Here is a 21883-nt window from a genome sequence, read left to right as displayed (position 1 = left end):
CTCTCAAAATTATCCCTTTGTCCTTGCATAATTTCTGTTTTATAATTCAGTACTCGAAAATTACTTTTCGTGCATTCCAGTCATCTAGTGTGTGTGGAGAGATCTAAACTTTACAGGTTCGTCGGGTCTTGTAATTTGGAGTACTACTATTACAAGACGAGGTCATTGTATCTTGGGAAACGAGTGCTGCAATACCGTTAGTACCAGTGCGGGGCATTATCGTTTTAAGGAGAAAGAGTCGAACTCTTGCCTCGACCGTTCAAAACCGTCCAAACGTCGTTACCCTGCCCAAATATAAATTACGGTAACATTATTATTTGTTATTATTTATCAACAATCTTAAAACAATAATGGTAAGTAGTAGTACGTCTGTCGTACCCCCTAACAATGCTCACGGGGAAAAACCGAAAAAATTCACGGGAGTGGATTTTAAGAGATGGCAACAGAAAATGTTGTTCTATCTCACGACTCTGAATCTGGTCAGAATCTTGAAAGAGGATGCTCCAACTGTTGAGGAAAAGGAAACAGATTCTCAAAAACGAGCAGCATTTAATGCTTGGAGTCATAGTGACTTTTTGTGCAGAAATTACATCCTCAATTGCCTTGACAACACACTATACAACGTATACTATTCCGTCAAAACGGCTAAATTACTATGGGAGTCATTGGAAAAGAAGTACAAAACAGAAGATGCTGGATTGAAGAAATTTGTTGTAGGCAAATTCCTGGACTTCAAAATGGTAGATTTTAAAATAGTAATGACTCAAGTCCAAGAGATACAACTTATCTTACACGATATACATGCAGAAGGCATGAAGCTCTGTGAACCATTTTAGGTAGCTGCAATTATCGAAAAATTACCACCAATGTGGAAAGATTCAAGAACTACTTGAAAACATAAACGCAAGGAAATGGGACTTGAAGATTTGATTGTTAGATTAAGAATTGAGGAAGACAATCGAAATGCTGAAAAGAAGTCTGGAAAGCAGCAAATGGAGGCTATAGTCAACTTGGTGGAGCCAAATACTAGCAAGAAAAGGAAGCACCCGAATAATAGCAAGCAAAAGAGCAAGGCCAAGAAATTCAAAGGAGATTGCTATAACTGCGGTAAGCCTGGTCATATTGCAAAGGACTGCCGGCAGAAAAAGTAAAACAAAAAGGACCAAGTGCACTTGACTGAAGAAGACAGGCTGTCTAATGGAGTGTCTGAACTAATGCTCTCGGCTGTTGTATTTGAAGCAAACATGATGGATAATCTGAGAGAATGGTTCGGTTGATACTGGCGCTACTCGTCACGTTTGTGCGGATAAGGAGATGTTTTCATCTTACACTCCTATCAATGGGCGACAACTCTTCATGGGCAACTCAGCAACATCAAAAGTTCTTGGTCTAGGTAAAGTAGTGCTGAAAATGACATCAGAGAAAGAAGTAGCACTCATCGATGTGCTACATGTTCCCGATATTCGCAAAAACTTGGTATCTGGAGCTCTTTTAAGCAAGAATGGGTTTAGGCTGGTATTTGAATCTGACAAGTTTGTACTCACCAAAAATGGAATGTTTGTAGGCAAAGGGTACTTACCCAATGGGCTATTCAAATTGAATGTAATGCCTGTACTCCGTGATTTTGATATTAATAAAAATAAATCTTCTACTTACTTGATTGAGTCTTCTAACTTATGGCACGATAGGTTAGGACATGTAAATGTTAATACATTACGAAGATTAGTAAGTTTAGATGTATTACCTTCAATGTCCTTTGATCAAAATCATCGATGCGAAACATGTGTAGAGGCTAAATTAGCAAAAACACCGTTTCATTCAGTTGAAAGGAACTCGAATCCTCTAGAATTAATTCACAGTGATATTTGTGATTTAAAGTTTGTGCAAACTAGAGGAGGTAAAAAGTATTTTATTACTTTTATAGATGATTGCACAAGGTATTATTATGTCTTTTTGTTAAGGAGTAAAGACGAGGCTTTAGAAGCATTTAAACAGTACAAGAATGAGGTTGAGAATAACTAAGCAAACAAATAAAATTTGTTCGTAGTGATAGAGGTGGGGAATATGGAGCACCGTTTGATGAATTTTGTTCAGATTCTGGGATTATTCATCAAACTACAGCTCCGTATTCACCTCAATCAAATGGTATTGCAGAACGCAAAAATCGCACTCTAAAAGAAATGATGAACGCTATGTTGGTTAATTTTGGTTTACCACAGAATTTGTGGGAGGAAGTAATTCTCTCAGCTAACCACATTCTAAATAAAGTACCACACAAAGGTAGGAACGAAACTCCTTATGAGGTATGAAAAGGTCATAAACCTTCGTACAACTACTTAAAAGTGTGGGGGTGTTTGGCTAAGGCACAAGTACCAAAGCCTAAACAAATTAAAATAGGGCCTAAAACTATTGATTGCATATTCATTGGATATGCTAATAACAGTAGTGCTTATCGGTTCCTATAAGTCTGACATTCCGGATATACATGAAAATACTATCATTAAATCTAGGAATGCTGTATTTTTTGAGGACAAGTTTCCTTGTAAAGATAGGAAAGAAATAAGCCTGCAAAAACAAACTTATGATTCTGCGATTAGTAATCCTCAAAGTGATGAAGAACCAAGACGCAGCAAAAAAACCAATACATCTACATCTTTTGGTTCAGATTTTTTAACTTATATGTTAGAAAATGAGCCTAGGACATTCAATGAAGCAATGTCTAGTCCAGAAACTCCATTCTGGAAAGAGGTTATCAATAGTGAAATGATTCTATTATGCAGAATCATACCTGAGAATTGGTAGATCTCCCACCTGGTAATAAACCATTAGGTTGTAAATGGATTTTCAAAAGAAAATTAAAGACTGATGGATTAGTTGATAAATACAAGGCTAGATTGGTAGTTAAAGGATTCAAACAAAGGGAAGGCCTTGATTTTTTCGATACATACTCACCTGTGACAAGGATAACATCAATTAGAGTATTAATTACAATTGCAGCATTACATAATTTGGAAATCCATTAGATGGACGTCAAAACAGTTTTCTTAAATGGTGAGCTAGAAGAAGAAATTTACATGGAACAACCCGAAGGGTTTATCGCTCCTGGACAGGAGAAAAAGGTGCGTAGACTCGTCAAGTCAGTATATGGACTAAAACAAGCGCCAAAACAATGGCATGCAAAATTTGACAAAACTATATTGTCAAATGGTTTTAAGATTAACGAATGTGATAAATGTATTTATATTAAAACTACTCCTAATGCATATATAATTGTATGTCTATATGTTGATGACATGCTAATTGTGGGTAGTAGTTATGATATGATAACAAATACCAAGAAAATGTTGACAAAATATTTTGACATGAAAGATATGGGTATTGCAGATGTAATATTAGGAATTAAAATTCTTAAAACATCTGAGGGACTTGTAATGTCTCAATCTCACTATATTGAGATTGTACTTAAAAAGTTTAATATGTATGATGAAAGTCCAGTTAAAACACCAGTAGATTTAAGTCTACAGTTGGCTAAACATAAAGGCAAACCCGTATCTCAATTAGAATACTCTCGGATAATAGGCAGTCTAATTTATATTACAAACTGCACTCGTCCGGATATTGCATATGCAGTAAACAAACTTAGTAGATATACAAGTAACCCAAATAATGACCATTGGAAAGCACTGGTAAGGGTTCTAAGATATCTACGATACACCTCAAATGTTGGATTACATTATACGAGATATCCAGTTGTATTAGAAGGATACAATGATACTAATTGGATATCAGATACAAAAGACTCAAAATCCACTAGTGGGTATATTTTTACCATTGGTGGTGCGGCTGTATCTTGAAAATCCTCTAAACAAACATGTATAGCTCGATCCACAATGGAATCTGAATTCATACCTTTAGATAAAGCTAGAGAGGAAGCAGAATGGCTTCGAAATTTTTTAGAGGATATTCCATGTTGGCCTAAGCCTGTGCCTGCAATTAGTATACATTGTGATAGTCAGTCGGCTATCGGTAGAGCACAAAGTAGTATGTATAATGGTAAGTCTCGACATATACCTCGAAGACATAATACAGTTAAGCAGTTGATCTCAAATGGTATTATTTCCATAGATTATGTAAAGTCTAGAGAAAATCTGACAGATCCACTTACCAAAGGCTTACCAAGAGATCAAGTATACTGCCTATCAAGGGGAATGGGCTTAAAGCCTACTACATAAGAATCTTTGTAATGGTAACCCAACCTTGCTGACTGGAGATCCCAAAATCTTGGTTCAATGGGACAACTAAGTTATGAAGATTCAATAAGCACTTCGGAGTTAACTCCTACCCATTCCTATGATAAGGAAGTGCTATCTGCAGAAAGTTTCAGGTTAAGTTATACTTTTAATGATTCCTATATCTTGGACTACCTAAGTAGAGTACGGCAGGTACTCTTAATAGGAGATCACCTATACAAGTGTGAAGTGTGGCCGCTTCTATGAGAATGTTTCAAAGTTCTCTAAAGCACTTATGAAATCCAAGAGTTGTTAAAGGCCAAAATGAACACAACAGTGAGAACTCGAAAATGTTAGGAAGGTTATTGTGTTGATACTATTGTCTTGATTTACAAAAACGGCTGACAGTTCAAGACACCGCGTTCACTGATTAGCCAAGTAAATTCGATAGTATTCTATTACGGAAGGTTCAAACCCATAAGGTACCTATCCAGATGCGATAACATTCCGCCTGATCTCTCTTTAGGGTTTGCATAGTCTACTGCATTAATTTCCATTCATGTGGGGGATTGTTGGAAAAATTGGTTTTAATTAGTTTGTTTGACCAACTTTTGACCAATTAATTTAGTGGGTCCCGTTAATCGGAAATAAGATATCTTTGGCCGAATGTGTTCTACTCCATGATTAGATTAATATGGTATATTTATTTTCTCAAAACCAATTTAGGGTGAATGAGAAATTAAGGTCAAAAGATACCCATTTGATGTTGAAATAAAATAGGTGGGAAATTGAAAAATACTAATCCCACATAGGAAAACTAGAAAAATATAAACCACCTTATATAACTCAAGTTTGGGACTTGGGTTTGGGCCCCAAGGGGTACCAATAGTCTTTGAGGGGGAGAGAACCTACATGCTAGTAGGTTAAGCCAAAACCCACACGCGCGCGCCGCCGCTGCCGTCCGTCCGACCGGTCGGCTCGGCTCGGCACGGTCACGATCACGATCACGGGTCGTGGGCTTGGGCCAAGATGTTATATATTTTTTGGTAAAATAATATTTAATTATATTATTTTATAATAATAATAATATATTTTATATTATTAATTTTTTTTCCTTCCCCGAATTTTCTATGTGTGACACGTGGTACGGTGCTTCTAGAATTTAGCCGGTTGACTGTCAAAGTGGCGGTTGACTGTCCAAGTGACGGTGGACTGTCCAAAGTGGCGGTTGACTGTCCAAACAGTTTGTCTTTTGGACACAACATTTCGGCAGTTGTGTCTGTTGGGACACAACCTTTCAACATCTATAAATAGGCCCCCATGCCCCGATTTTTATTCATTCCTACTCTCCCGAAATTATCCCTTTGTCCTTGCATAATTTCTGTTTTATAATTTAGTCCTCGAAAATTACTTTTCGTGCATTCCAGTCATCTAGTGTGTGTGGAGAGATCTAAACTTTACGAGTTTATCGGGTCTTGTAATTTGGAGTACTACTATTACAAGACGAGGTCGTTGTATCTTGAGAAACGAGTGCTGCAATACAGTTAGTATCAGTGCGGGGCATTATCGTTTTAAGGAGAAAGAGTCGAACCCTTGCCTCGACCGTTCAAAACCATCCAAACGTCGTTACTCTGCCCAAATATAAATTACGGTAACACTATTATTTGCCATTATTTATCAACAGAAACACTGCCAAGTAATTGCATTGAAAACCACTACCAAATAGTATTTGCCTTCTCCAAGTTCATACTCTTTCGCCTCCCTTGAGATTGCCTACAAATTGACACTTGTGACTGTTAATTAACAATTCAGACATAGCATTTGAGCCCATTAAAATTATCAATACCAATTGTATTATTCGTGAGTTAATATGTAAAATTAGCAGTCATGGCGAGTGTTGAGTAAGAATGGACAGTAATTGAATGCATTTTTTTAATATGAAACTCATCAATAGAAGGGGTCAATTAGAGAGCAGATAAGAGATTAATCTTTAAAAAATAAAAATAAAAATAAAAAAAAAAATAAAGAAAGAAAGATTGAAACTATATAAATGGAGACTCGTTCAAATAATAATAGAATTATATTAGTTTATGGACAAAGGTACGGCCATGTCTTACATTCGTTTGTTGGTAAGCTAAGCCGTCTTAATTAATTAAGTAATTAACTAAATTTTTTTAATTTTTTTAATTTTTAATTTTTTTTTTTTTGGTTTTATCTTTTTTAAATAGGATTGATGGATTTGAAATCATGAACATAAAGATGACTTTGGTCTAAACCCAAGTCTGCGAGAATATGACAATACCAATTCAATATCTTCGATAGAATTAAGCTAGGTGTGCACTCATTGTGTACACTTAGTTTGAAACTTATCTGTTGCGTATTGTCTCACCTGTCCTACCCACCCGGGTCAATGGCCCACACATCCTGATCCACGTGGCGTTCCTGCCGAGGTGGCACACATTGTCGAGGTGGGCTACATCCGAACTTCTTCGAGCCGAGGTCCATCCACCGAGGCTCACGATCCGACGTACTCTGCCGAAGTCCAGCTACCGAGCCCCATGACCCAAAGCATGGAACCTGTTGAATTTAACTGAGGTCTCAGGTGGAAGTATTTGTCAAATGGTCGAAGCCCCGAAACTGATGCACGAGCCTCTTAACCACGAGGAGCTTCCTCCACTGTCACTTCTCCCAAGAGATCGCCTGCTCAGAGATCTTATTCGAATAACTGATGGAACGTTTGTCACAAGCATAAAAGACAAGTCTTGTCACTAGTATAAAGGACCTGCGCAAGTAGTAAATGTGCCGTAAGCTAGCAAGTCAAGTATTATACCTAAGAACAGACGTTTGAACTAAAGAGATGAGGCCACGTGCCACTTCATCCAAGGGCTCCCATTTCGTATGTATCACTATAAATACTCCCATTGTGTAATGTCAAAGGCTAATGCAAGAATCAATACTAAAGACTACATTTACTTAACTCTCTCTCAGTTACTTGCAATACACAAATCGAGTTTATACACTTTTACATATATATTTACGAGCACCGGTTGGTAATTATTGTACAATCGGATTACGAACAACCCGCCGGATTCCGAACGTCACCGTCCCGCGTCCTTGGGCTACTCCCACGCCTCTTTGAACCGCTCGTTTTAGACCGTCCACGTGTCTTAGCTTGTTGGACATTTGCCCACGCAAGCGCGGGTGGGACCGGCATCTGTTGGAACACTTTTTGGGGTCAACAGATTAGCGCCGTCTATGGGAAACCATACCATAACCACGAACAACCTTGTGGTAGAAGCTTACTGAAAAAATATTTGGGTAACCCCCCTTGAAAAAGGATTTGTTCTTGAAAAAGAATATGAGGAACCCTTATCACTTAGAGAAATCTAAGTTTGATAAAAGAAAAATGAGTTCTAACGAAGATACTCCCCCAAGGAGGGTAAGAGAAAGCACGAATGTGCCTCCCCAGCCTGCTGCCCCAGCAGCTCGGACAAGGCTCCACCACCACCAAAGGAGAGGTGGGATGCGTGCGACAGCACGACTATCAAGAGAAATGGCTATATGGTAGCCAACATGAGGGCTATAGCCAACCAAAACTTGGCCATGAGGGAGCACATGGCCCAAATGCAAGGTCAGGAAAGCTTCCCCAGAGTCATAGGGCTGCCTCGCCAGACTATGGCCGGGGTGAAAGCCCATTCGAGAGGGAAGTGGGAGTCGACATTTCCTCCAACTACGCATCTGGCCGACCCACCGAGGTCCAAATGAGCCATGATAACTTTCCACCTCCGTATGAGCAAGACCCAAGACATAGGAGATCAGGAAGTGTTTTTGACAGAATCAGCCCTGCCGAACTAAGGCCCAGTCAACAACAGACTCAACAGCCCCAGACGAGGCCACAGCCTCCACCTCCGATGCCCCAGCAGTCGGAGAGAAGGCATGAAAATGCCCCCTGCGCTGTCCTGCCTAGAAGTAGGCCGCAAAGGAGAGAGGAAGAGGCTAGGAACCGGCCCGGACCGTCTAACCAACAACCGAGGTACGAGGCCGAAGACTACGATTCTGACGAGCAGTAGAGATCCTGTGACTTGGACGATGATGATGAGAACCTACCATTTTCAAGAGAACTAAGAAATGCCCAGGTCCCGAGCCACTATGTCATGCCAAAAATACCAAAGTATGATGGGAGAGGTGACCCAGAAAAGCACCTCAACGCTTACAAAACTCACATGAACCTGAGGGGTGCCACCCCAGCCGTAAAGTGCAGAGCATTCCATTTAACCCTCAGTGGAGCGGCCGAAATTTGGTATAGTAGGCTACCATCCGAGAGCATTCGAAGCTGGCCTGAGTTCAAAACTACCTTCTTGAAGAGGTTCGCAGTGAGCAAGGAAGGAGAGGCCCCCATCCAGCGTCTCCAAGACATGAAACAGGCACATGGCGAGTCCCTGAAAAGCTTCATATCCCGCTTCACCGATGAGATGACCTACTGCGTACAAGTCACCGACAGAGAAGCACTATCTACATTGAGAGGAGGCTTGAACATGAACACCCTATTCTGGAGGGATGTGCAGAATCAAGACCCCACCACCTATGACGCCCTACTAGAGATGATGAGAAGGGAGATAATCAATGAAGAATTGATTGAGCATAGGAACAGAGCAAGCAGAGGCCTCCCACCTCCTCAAAGACAGCGAGGTAGGGGACCGACCTCCCACCTCATGGACTACCAGATGAACCGAGCCGAAAATGAGAACTCCGGCCAAGCCCTGGCCACCACAACTCTGAACGCGGTTCCAACCTTGGTATATGAGGATGTCAACCCAACTGTTGACCCACATCAGATGGAGGCCCAGCAGGGACCCCGTAGAGGAAGAGGCCGAGGCCGAGGCTTTGCACCTAGAAATAGGTCCAATTCGAACCTCCCTGGATACTGCTTGCACCACAGGTCCTATGGGCACGACACCGCGAATTGCAGAGACTATGCACACCGCTACCGGCAAGAACCCGCCAGAGAAAGACATAACTCACCCCAGGCGAACAGGCCCCCGCCCAGGCAAGACAACTAACATGGACATGAGGTGGGCGCTCCTTGTCAACGGGATGTATCCCCAAGGCAAAGAGAGCAAGACACAGAGAGGCCTAGGGGAGGGCATAAACATCGAAGAAATAGGCAAGCTCAAGATGAGGCCCCTATCCACGAGATAGATACCATATTTGGAGGCCCTTATGTTGGCGGTGAAATACGGAACGCCAAAAGAAATTATGCTAGGAAGGCTAAGCACCCCCCTATGACGAGTTACATTGTGGACAGTAGCTCTCGAAGAAACCAAGTACCACCAATTGTCTTCACCCAGGAAGACGCCGAGGGAGTTCATTACCCCGACTGCGATGCGCTGGTGGTAAGGGCTATCATAGCCCGAAATGGGCTCAAATGAATGCTAGTCGACAACGGCAACTCCGTCAACATCCTATTTGGGTCCGCCTTTGACAAGATGATATTGGACCATCAGTTGATGTCCACCACCACTCCATTGTACGGATTTACCGGAGATAGCATCACTCCGAGAGGAAAGATAACACTGGCATTGGAGATGGGAGAATCTCTCCAAACTACGATGAACTTCATGGAATTCCTCGTAGTTGACAGCCGGCCGGCTTACCACGGAGTCTTGGACAGACCGGCCCTAAAGGAATTGGGAGCAGTCACCTCCATCCACCACCTATGCATGAAATTCCCAATAGAAAATGGGGTAGCAACGGTAAGAGGCGACCAGAGAGGTTCGAGAGAGTGCTATCTAAGCTCCATTAAGAAGGTAGAGCCCCGGGACGTCCACGTGATCATGGCGGAGGTCCCAGGCGACACTCCCACTGACCAGGAAGATGTCGATATGATTGACGCACCGCTTATTCAGGAGGTGCTGATCGTTGATGAGATCGACCCCCGCATAATGGAACATGAGCCTCAAGCATCCCCTGTAGAGGAACTTGAGAGCTTCTTAGCCGACCCCCGAGATCCGTCCAAGGTGTTGAAAATAGGAAGAGGCCTATCCAGCATTTTGAGAGAAAAGATTAAGGACTTCCTAGGCAAGAACCTTAACTTCTTTGCTTGGAGGCATGAGGACATGGTGGGCATAGACCCCAAGATCAGCTGCCACCACTTGAAAATTGATCCTAATGTTGCCCCGCATAGACAAAAACGAAGAGCCCTCAACCCTGAGAGGTATGAGGCCCTAAAGGAAGAGGTTCAGAAGCTCATCCAAAATGGCTCCATCAGGGAGGCCACCTATCCGAGGTGGGTCTCCAACCCGGTTTTGGTTAAGAAACACAATGGCAAATGGAGGGTATGCATCGACTTTACCAACCTTAACAGAGCTTGCCCGAAAGATAGCTTTCCGTTTCCAAGGATTGACCAATTGGTGGAATCCACGGCTGGGCACGAGTTGTTGAGTTTCATGGATGCATACTCCGGCTACAACCAGATCCCCATGCACCCGGCCAATGAAGAGAACACCTCTTTCATCACGGACCGAGGTCTCTATTGCTACAGAATGATGCCTTTCGGGTTGAAAAATGCCGGAGCAACCTACCAAAGACTCGTGAACAAAATGTTTACCGACCTCATTGGCAAGAGAATGGAGGTCTACGTGGATGACATGCTGGTGAAGAGCTTAGAAGCAGAGAATCAAATAGCGCACCTCAACAACACCTTCCAAATCTTGAGAAGGTACAGGATGAGGCTCAACCCCTTGAAATGTGCCTTTGGGGTGGCTTCCAGCAAGTTCTTGGGATACATGGTCAACCAGCGAGGAATTGAAGCAAATCCCAAGAAGATTGAGGCTCTGTGCCAGATGAGGTCCTCTCAAAAACCAAAGGAGGTGAAAAGCTTAACTGGACGAGTGGCAGCACTTAGTCGCTTAGTCTCCAAAGCGACTGACAAGTGCCTCCCATTTTTCAAAGTGCTCAAGGCTGGGAAGAAATTCCAATGGATTGAGGAATGTGAAGAGGCCTTCCAAGGACTGAAAAGGCATTTGGGGCAGGCCCCCCTCCTCTCCAAGCCGAAGCCCGGTGATATCTTGCAACTATATCTTGCCATCTCCAATGACGCCATCAGTTCGGTGCTGATTCGAGAAGAAGGGTCCACCCAACTTACCGTCTACTATACGAGTAAAGCGCTCCTATCGCCGGAGACCCGATACCCCGATATGGAGAAGCTCACTTTGGCTTTAATCACGGCCTCTAGGAAGTCGAGACCCTACTTTCAAGCTCATACCATCCATTTACTCACAAATTTTTCCCTAAGGCAAGTTCTCCAAAGGCCCGATGCCTCGGGAAGATTGTTGAAATGGGCAGTGGAACTAAGTGAATTTGACCTTATGTTCAAAGCTAGGGCAGCCATCAAAGGGCAAGCTTTAGCTGACTTTGTTATTGAATTCGCTAACCTACCCGAGGTGGATGAAATCATGGAATCCGTCAAACCCCCCACGTGGAGCCTCTTCGTCGATGGCTCAGCTGGGGAGGTCGGCTCAGGTGCCCGGGTTGTCCTCATCAGCCCCGAGGGTCACAAACTCACCTCGACCATGAGGTTCGGATTCAAAGCCACCAACAATGTTGCAGAGTATGAAGCACTCCTTGCAGGCCTCAGACACGCCAAGGAAATGCAAGTAAAGAAGCTACTCGTCAGTAGTGACTCCCAGCTGGTTGTTAGCCAAGTCAATGGTAACTTCTCAGCCAAAGACAAAACGATGGCCTCTTATCTGAATATGGTGATGAACCTCATCCCATCCTTTGAGAAGTTCGAGTTAACCCAGATTTCCCACATCGAAAACGCTCATGTGGATGCACTCTCGAAGCTAGCTAGTAGCAAAGACTCGGAGCTACTCATGTGGGTCGCTACACCTGGATGCAACCAATCATAGCATATCTGAAAGACCAGGCGCTGCCCACCAACAAGAATGACGCTTATAAGCTGAGAAGGAGGTCAGCCCACTTCCTTTTCATTGATGATATCCTCTACAAGAGAAGCTTCTCCTCTCCACTCTTACGATGCGTCGGAGGAGAAGAGGCTACCTACATACTGAGAGAAGTCCACGAGGGAGTGTGCGGCAACCACTCTGGAGGCCTATCTCTGGCACAAAAAATACTGAGGCAAGGGTACTACTGGCCTACCCTAAAACGGTATGCCCACGAATTCGTGCGAAAATGTGATAAGTGCCAATGATTCTCTCCCGTACAAAGACGACCATCACAGGATTTGACTGCAGTCTCCAGCCCCTGGCCTTTCTCGAAATGGGGTGTTGACCTCATAGGCCCCCTATCTAAGGGTAGAGGAGGTGCAAGTTTTGCAATAGTGGCCATTGATTACTTCACAAAGTGGGTCGAAGCTGAACCACTGGCAAAAATCACAGAAGCAAAAACCTCCAAGTTCCTATGGAAGAATATTATTTGCCGGTTCGGAATTCCCTACTTGATCGTCTCAGACAATGGCAGGCAATTCGATAACAAGAAGGTCAAAAAACTGTGTGAAGATCTTGGCATAAAGAAGCACTTCTCTACACCTCACCACCCACAAGCCAATGGCCAAGTTGAAGCCGTAAACAAGACAATCAAGCACGTCCTAAAAAGAAAGCTTGATGTATCCAAGGGAGCTTGGGTTGATGAGCTGTCCCAAGTACTTTGGGCAATCCGAACCACCACCAGGACCCCAACTGGAGAGACCCCTTTCCTCATGGCTTTTGGGACTGAGGCGATGAGCCCCGTGGAGGTCGGACTCCCATCTCCACCGCGTCTGCACTTCAGCGAAGTGACCAACGACGAGCTTTGGAGGCTCGACCTCGATTTCATTGAGGAGAGAAGGGAATGACTCCCAGCTGAGGCTAGGCACCTATCAAAGAAAGATGACAAGGTACTTCAACTCCAAAGTCAAGAAGAAGTCATTCCGAATCAACGATCTTGTACTCAGGAGGGTCTTCCCATCTTCAAAAGAACCTGGTTCCGGCTCCCTGGGGCCGAACTGGGAAGGTCCATACAAGATCAGAGAAGAAATCCGACCCAGAACCTGCTGGATTGAAGACATGGACGGCAAGGCACAACCCCGTCCATGGAACATTGAACACCTCAGAATCTTTTATTAATGAATTGTATCATGTTGGATGACTTTCCCAGCCTTTGTAATATTTCTATAGCCCAATAAAATGCATTGATTAAATCGTCATACTGCGTCGTCACCTCGGAGGAGAGGCTCGGGACCCATCTCTGGGCCACCTCGCTTCAACTCCGAGGCGCTAGCACATGCCTCCCTTTGGCCTTGCTGAATGCTAAGGGGAGAAACCTCAACATGGCTGCACCATCCACCATGTCTGGGATGCGTCGTCACCTCGGAGGAGAGGCTTGGGACCCACCTCTGGGCCACCTCGCTTGAACTCCGAGGCGCTAGTACATGCCTCCTTTTGGCCTTGCTGAACGCCAAGGGGAGAAGCCTCAACATGGCTGCACCATCCACCATGTCTGGGATGCGTCGTCACCTCAGAGGAGAGGCTCAGGACCCACCTCTGGGCTACCTCGCTTGAACTCTGAGGCGCTAGCACATGCCTCCCTTTGGCCTTGCTGAAGGCCAAAGGGAGAAGCCTCAACATGGCTGCACCATCCACCATGTCTGGGATGCGTCGTCACCTCGGAGGGGAGGCTCGGGACCCACCTCTGGGCCACCTCGCTTGAACTCCGAGGCGCTAGCACATGCCTCCCTTTGGCCTTACTGAACGCCAAGGGGAGAAGCCTCAACATGGCTGCACCATCCACCATGTCTGGGATGCGTCGTCACCTCGGAGGGGAGGCTCGGGACCTACCTCTGGGCCACCTCGCTTGAACTCCGTGGCGCTAGCACATACCTCCCTTTGGCCTTGCTGAACGCCAAGGGGAGAAGCTACAACTACTACAGTCCGGGGCTCACACTGTTCATCTCCTTAAGTTATGTTAATGTGCTTCAGTTCGAGGTTCGTGCAGTTTGTCTCCCTTGGTCATGTTGATGTGCTTACGTCCGAGGCTCACACTGTTCATTTCCTTAAGTCATATTAATGTGCTTAAGTCCGAGGTTCACACAGTTCATTTCCTTAAGTCATATTATTTGAAATGTTCGAGGTTCGCACTGTTCATCTCCTTAAGTTATGATAATGTGCTTAAGTCCGAGGCTCACACGGTTCATCTCCTTAAGTCATGTTATTTTGCTTAAGTCCAAGGTTCGTACAGTTCAGTCACTCAAGTTATGTTCATTTATTTCAGTCCAAAGCTCACAAAGTTTCCATCAAGTTCCAGTAAATTTGTTTAACGAGGTATAAAAACTTCGACAAAAAGCAACAATGAAAGAAGAAAGATATTATATTGATATTTCAAAGGTTACAAAGGAGGGCCTCTGGCCATTACATCCAAATTACTGAAAAATAAAACCTAGTCTATGCCTGGCTAGATGACGGAGGCGCCTCGGCACTAGGGGCTTCGGCAACTTGGGCATCAGTAGTTGTTTTCTCTGCCTCAGCACTTGAGGCTTCGGCATCAACTTCTTCATCACCCTGGACCTCCTCAGCTGAGGTCTGAGGTACCTCATCCACAAATTCGGACCTAAGTTGAGCTAGGTCCAAATTGGGATACAGCTCCTCTGCCCTTTCTAGCACTTCGGCATAGGCGAAGTTCCTCCAGTATGAGCTGAAGCTTTTATACTCCTCTATAGTGTGGAAATTGGTGATGTATTCCTTCACCGCCTCTTTCCTTGCAGTTCAGGCCTCTTCTCTGGCAACCGAGGCGTCGTTCATGTACCACTTCGCCTGGCCTTCGAGAAACTGATAGGCATCTCAAGCACTGGCCAAGGAAAGATTCGCCCTCTCAAGAGCCTCAGCAGTCACCTTTTGGTGCTCATTGGAGACCTCCACCTTCTTTGTCAAGGAGGCCACCTCGCACTGTGACTCATATATTTCCTTCTTTAGGGCCTCAATTTGGGTCAAAGCAGACTCAAGCTTCGCCGCCTCTTCAACTCTCTGGGCTTTGGCTTCTTCGGCTTCGGCCTTAGCAACTTTAACCTCCTCTGCAAGGGAGGCAGCCTTCCCTTCCGAGGTGTGGGTCCTTGTCTGGAATTTGCTCAAGGCCTCCCTGCATTAGAGCGCGAGGCCAAAGGTCCGGGCGCTTTGGCTCACCAGTGCCCTTGTCAAGTCGGTGGCATCACAAGACGAGGCATGCAGCTGCCACCTCTCTGTCCAGAACTTGTAAAAGCTCTCGGTGGCACTTCTGATTTCCTCAGGGAGAGCCTCCACCAAGGCTGGGGCCAGCTCCTCCCCCCTCCGAGCTAGGAAGTTTGGAGACTTCCCCTTTTCCTGAACCGGCTTCTCCTTTGCTGCCTCCTTTTCGGCGGCTTCTGCTGCTCGCCTTGCGGCCTCTACCCTAGCCTCTTCAGCCTCTATCTCTCTTACCATCTCCATTTTGATGGCTTTGGAGGCTGCAACAAGAAGCTTCGGCTCTCCAGTCTGTTAGGCCCTATGGGACACTGAGGTCCCAAACTTGCTAGCTGAGCTGGAGATGTGCACCAGCTTCCTCTTCTTAGTCTCCTCAGAGACTTTCTCCTTGCCCCAAGGCTCCTTAGGCTTCTCTGGCCTCTGAGTAGTTGCCTCCTTCGAAGCCCTGGGAGTGCAGTCCTTGGACAGGTGCTCAACCCTGCCTCAGATTTCCTTTGCCCCGCTGGACCCAGGCTTCAGGGGCCTCGCCTTCGCAGTAGAAGTGGCCTTCAAGATAGAGGCCATGTCCGGAGCTGGGTACTCCCTCTTCTTGAATTTGTCTGCACAATACGTCAGATCAGCATCAGCATAAGAAACAATAAGGATAAAAACAAGGGATCAAGTGTTGGGGCCTCATACCTCTGGATGCCATCAACTCGAAGTCCAAAAAGTATCTGCTCCTGCCAATTAGGTGATCGGAGTGGCGAAGCTTCAGAGGCCTCTTGTAAATGTCCTCTATCACTTCGAATTCCTCCCTGCTGAGCTCGAACCTCCTACTACTATCTGCAAAGGAACCCCCAACAGTTAGACGAATTCATATTCTGACTTCAAAAGACAAGCAGAGGTCGGGAGACTCATGAGCTTCGTAGTACTGGGTCGGCACTGTGCATGACAGGGCTTTGTCACCCTCCACTGCCTGCCATTTACCTCGCACCCAGAACCAGGACTCCTTCCACCCCTTGATAGAGGAAGGAAGTCCCACCACAAAGGGTACGTGAGCCCCCCAAGGCGTGAGGTAATACCACCCCCTTGACTCCTTTCCAATTACCCGGGGCTGGAACAGGGTCATGAACACGTGAAGAGGCATGTCCTCCCCAAGTGACACTTCCTTCCATAGGAAGTACGAGCCGACCAGCTGGCTCCACCCGTTGGGCAGAACCTGGGTTGGCGACAGCATGAATTTCCTAAGCACCGCCCTAAAGAAGGGGTGCAGAGGAAGACGAATACCTGCCTTGAACAGGTATTCACACACGGCCACGTAGCTGCGCCTCAGATAACAGACCCGCTCGTTCGGCTCAGGGACTAATATCTCTATGTAGTGGGGTACAATGTACCTCTTCCTAAGCTCTCCCAACCTCTTCCCGGTCATATTAGAGGGCACTCTAGAAGCCCCCCACTCTTGGGTATAATCTACAGCCTCCTCGGCCATGGCATACCTATCCACCTCGGACATCCCTCCATGACCGACCCTATAGTCTAAAGACGCCACTGTAACAAGCTCCCTACCTGAAGTGGACTCCATTTTGCCAGTACAAAGACAGTAACAAGGGTTTTTTATTCAAACAGTACTTAAAGGAGTTCGACACAAACAGAGACTAGCCGGAATTTAATATCACAGACAACCTCGACGCCAGAAAATTGGAGATTTGAGAGAGTTTCAGAGTGCAAAGTGTTCAAAAATCCTGAAAATTGGGATTTTCTTGCCTTTTATAAAGGTCCAAGCCGAACCCCAGCCGTCAGCTCAAATCTCAGTCAATCCGAGCCTTCCATTTCAGATCCAATCCGAGGCGTTGAATTCAAACAGTTTTTAAATCCACGCGTCAGATTTATGCGTGCCTCCCACGCACCTCTCCAACACGTCTGCTTCTAGAAGCGCCAGCTGCCCTCATAATTGCATTTTTAATTCTACGGCAGCAGCGCCTTGGAAGTCGTAACGGTTCAGCCACCTTTCCTCGAAAACAAGCACAAAACATCAAATCATTGGCACAGCAGCCAACGCACAATCATTACCATTGGACCTCGGCAAGCCTTGCATGTTTGGTTCCTCAACCACGTCGGCTTCCTCCTCGCCATTCAGCAATCAAGCCTCGCAGGTTCGGTTTCCTGAACCACCTCGGCTTCCTCCTTGCCATTCAGCATCAGAGCCTCGCAGGTTCGGTTCCTGAACCACCTCAGCTTCGTCCTCACCATTCAGCAGTCAAGCCTCGCAGGTTCGGTTTCCTGAACCACCTCGGCTTCCTCCTCGCCATTCAGCAATCAAGCCTCGCAGGTTCGGTTTATTCAACCACCTCGGCTTCTTCATCATTCATCCACGGCAACACTTCTCGAACCCCAACCATGATATAAATATCTATACTTGGACTTGGGGGACTATTATTTGGGGTTCAAAAATTCTTTCAACTTTTACTCCATTAAAGTCCACGCATTACATTAATGATTATACTTGGATTTGGGGGACTATTGTTGCGTATTGTCGCACCTGTCCTACCCACCCGGGCCAATGGCCCACACATCCTGATCCACGTGGCATTCCTGCCGAGGTGGGCTACATCCGAACTTCTTCGAGCCGAGGTCCATCCACCGAGGCTCACGATCCGACGTACTCTGCCAAAGTCCAGCTACCGAGCCCCATGACCCAAAGCATGAAACCTGTTGAATTTAGCTGAGATCCTCAGGTGGAAGTATTTGTCAAATGGTCGAAGCCCCGAAGCTCATGCACGAGCCTCTTAACCACAAGGAGCTTCCTCCCACTGTCACTTCTCCCAAGAGATCGCCTGCTCAGAGATCTTATTCGAATGACTGATGGAATGTTTGTCACAAGTATAAAGGACAAGTCTTGTCACTAGTATAAAGGACCTGCGCAAGTAATAAATGCGTCGTAAGCTAGCAAGTCAAGTCCCATACCTAAGAACAGACGTTTGAACTAAAGAGATGAGGCCACGTGCCACTTCATCCAAGGGCTCCCATTTCATATGTATCACTATAAATACTCCCATTGTGTAATGTCAAAGGCTAATGCAAGAATCAATACTAAAAACTACATTTACTCAACTCTCTCTCAGTTACTTGCAATACACAAATCGAGTTTATACACTTTTACATATACATTTACGAGCACCGGTTGGTTATTATTGTACAATCGGATTACGAACAACCCGTCGGATTCCGAACGTCATCGTCCCGCGTCGTTGGGCTACTCCCACGCCTCTTTGAACCGCTCGTTTTAAACCGTGCACGTGTCTTACCGTATCGGACATTCGCCCACACAAGTGTGGGTGAGACCGGCATCTATTGACGCACTTTTTGGGGTCAACACTATCTATGTATAAAAAATTTGACTACTTTTTGGGGGAAAAAAAAATCGTTAGAATTAATGTATAAAAATTTTATCACTCACATGGATGTCAAACTAGGGGTTAAGCTAAGATGTGCATGTAGTGTGATTATTTTCGGCAAGGGGCTCGAACGGGCAATACTATGTTTATATAATTTTTAATAAATTTTTATGTTATATCTTATATTTTACTAATTTTATCTCTTACATCACACTCAGAGTTGTTTCTGTATGCTTTTCACATTTATTATATCATTTTTGTTTGCTTCTCACATTTATGGACTTTTAAATCAATGAAAAAGTGGAATAACATCTCTAACGATGAAACATAACATTATTCACTAAAATTTTGACAGTGCACTTCATCAGCTTGGAATAAGCAATAGCGTATGCAATACGCAATACACCCAATGTTCTGCCTAGACTCGAGAAAAAAATTCTCCACAGCGGCACGAGAAAATAAAGGTTCCTCTATGCAAAGAAACTTAAACGGTAGGCAATCAACAAGGTGACATTTAGTGAATAAATCCTGTCTAGAATTTGGACATGGCCCTACTTTGTTACACAGACGAAAGCAAACACATGAATACAATATATGCTATGCACATATGCTTGAATGTGTCAACATCATATTTATTAACAAGACTTAATGTGACAAGACGTCAAAAATTTTATTGAAGGACAATTAGAAGGGAAGTTTAAGGAGGACGACACATCTCAAATGCTGTAGGAGAATTGATATATGTTTTTTAGAATTGGTACTATATTTTGAACACGTTGCAACGTTATCCACCCTTAGCTAGTAAAAAGACACTAATGCACCAATGTGTTATAAAATAGGTAAATTTTTTCCCATTTATTAAAAAGATGTAGGGATGTTAAATGGGTCAAGTGACTCTCAATCCAATCCACAGAGCGAGCCAACTTGTGTTGACATATAGGGCGAGTCGAGTGTGAGCTGGCTAATTTTTAGAAATCCCTGCTTGGCTCTCCCGACCACCTTGTCCCTTTGTGGGATGGGTGGAGCGGATGGGTTGAGCCAAGCTAGACTGTCCAATTTTTGACAAAAAATTACATTTTAACTCATCTATTACAAGTCAGCTTGCACATGATTCGAGCCAATTCGGCTCGTTTGCGGCTGTTGGCCCCACTAAACTACCCTATAAATGTGAAGTTCGTAAATGTCTAAAATGTATCAATTGGATAACAAGTTTGTAATAACATATCCAGGCTCGTAGAGAGAGAGAGAGAGAGAACGAACCTGGAAATCATTGTTGATAAGCATTCCAACGGTACAAACGGCAGTAGCAAAGAAACAAATAACCATCTGTATCTCCAATACTAATGTATAAATAATAGTCTGTTTAGCCTTCAAATACATCAACTCCACCAGCGGCAAAATGAGTCCATACAAAGCTGCTGCAGCAAGTGTCAAGAAAAACCCTAAAAGATATTCCTTTTTCGATTCACCATCTGGTCTATCACTGCTTGTATGAAGACCCAAAATTACAGCCCCAGTAGTCAACAAAACTATAGCGCTTATCGAATAAGCAGTAAACTTCTGCTTAACAAGAAGAAATGCAAATCCTGCAGTGAATGCAAGCTGGGTAGAAATAATAAGAGCAGAGGTCGAAACTGGTAGTTTCGCAACACCATAGGCGTCGAGATGGGTATCGAGTCCGGTCAAAACTCCGATGGCAGCTGATGTGATAAGTACGCGAGGTTTCATTAAGAAGAACTGGGTTTTGTTAGTGGCACCACCAGTTTTGCGGCGCTGCATGTATGCTATTGTGAGAGGGATGAATATGATTGGCCAGGCACTGGTTTCTAGCCAGCTTGAAAACCAGATTCTTTTGCCTCCTCGGATGAAGTAGAGACGAATTACTAGAGGACCGCCGCAGTTGCCTATGGCTAGTATTATACAGTTGAGGCCCAGAAGGGCTTTCTTCATGGTGTTGCTAGCTTGAGTTTCCATGTTTGCTGTATCCAACAAACAGCAACCATCATTTAGGTATAAATAAGTAAATGATCTTAGGATATGGGCTCATGGAAAATTATAACAAAGAAAAGTATGACGTTTTATGAGACTGTCATTACATTTTTTACTTTTATTTTTAGAATAGCTTTTGAAGGAAGTTATTTTTATTGTAAGAGACATCATTAGAGTAAATACATACAGATATAGAAAGATATGAAATGTTTTAAAAAGTAAGGATTATCTTTTTTTTTTTTTTTTTTTTTCAAGGTGTCCGGGCTTGCGTCCGACTAGATCCTTGTCCCTGAACCTCCGACCCCTCAGCAGCTCAGGGAGGTAAATCGCAGGATGTGCCCTTGTTGGCTCCCAGGTTCCCACAACTTATTTGGATCCTTCCGCAAAGAGAGCTCTCCTCACTGGGCGTTTGTTCACACCAATGGCTTTCTCTCCATATGGCTCCCAGTGTTAACTCCAGGAATCGAACTCCCCACCCTTGCTTCCAGCGTCCCAGCGAAGTGATTGTTCCACCAACTCGGATGTGCCCTGGGGGGCAAAGGATTATCTTTTATCGTGGGTTTGATGGATTTAGTATGTGAAGGATTCTTAATTTTAATTTGTGGTTGGATTATTTGTTGATGTGCCTTTTGATTTCAAGTTAAGAAATTTCATTTTGAAATATTTGAGTTTTATTGTGGGAATATCTTTTCTTTTCTTGATTTTCTTGAATTGAAAACATTGGAAATTATCTTTCTCCTTGGATTATCAAAATAAGAATTTGAGTTTTCTGCTAAAATATTTAACTTTTTTCTCTTAATTTTATCAAATTCAAAACAAATGATGGCTGATCTATTAAAATTATCAAAACAAGTAAAAAACAATTTGACAGTGCTTATTGATTGTAATGATTGAAAATATGAAAGGATTATGAAGGAATTATGATATAGTAGATTTATTTTAAAATTTGAGATAAATATATAAAACTAGTGTGGATAATAAATGAAAGAATTGAAGTAATAATGATGAGATAAGTATATAAAAATGATGTGGATGTATAATGTAAAAAAGAATGAATTTAATAGGGATAGAGGTGTCAACA

At 44.1% G+C, this 21883-nt stretch overlaps 1 protein-coding gene across 1 annotated transcript in view; it reads right to left on the bottom strand.

Annotated features, from left to right (window-relative positions):
• LOC111366796 (purine permease 3-like) overlaps window positions 1-20796 on the bottom strand; it is a 29957-nt gene extending 9161 nt beyond the window's left edge. Inside the window, exons 1-2 of the mRNA XM_022987491.1 lie at window positions 20074-20796; window positions 5912-6002 (exon numbers count right to left, since the gene is read on the bottom strand). Of these exons, the coding sequence (XP_022843259.1) occupies window positions 5912-6002; window positions 20074-20787 (805 nt within the window). The 5' untranslated portion in view covers window positions 20788-20796. The remainder of the gene's footprint in view (window positions 1-5911; window positions 6003-20073) is intronic.
• Between the last annotated feature and the right edge of the window lie 1087 nt (window positions 20797-21883).

This window comes from Olea europaea, chromosome 18 (assembly GCF_002742605.1).
Source record: "Olea europaea var. sylvestris chromosome 18, O_europaea_v1, whole genome shotgun sequence".
Lineage (NCBI taxonomy): Eukaryota > Viridiplantae > Streptophyta > Magnoliopsida > Lamiales > Oleaceae > Olea > Olea europaea.
Note: the sequence above shows the minus strand (reverse complement) of the source record. Positions and strands in the feature narration are given on the sequence as shown.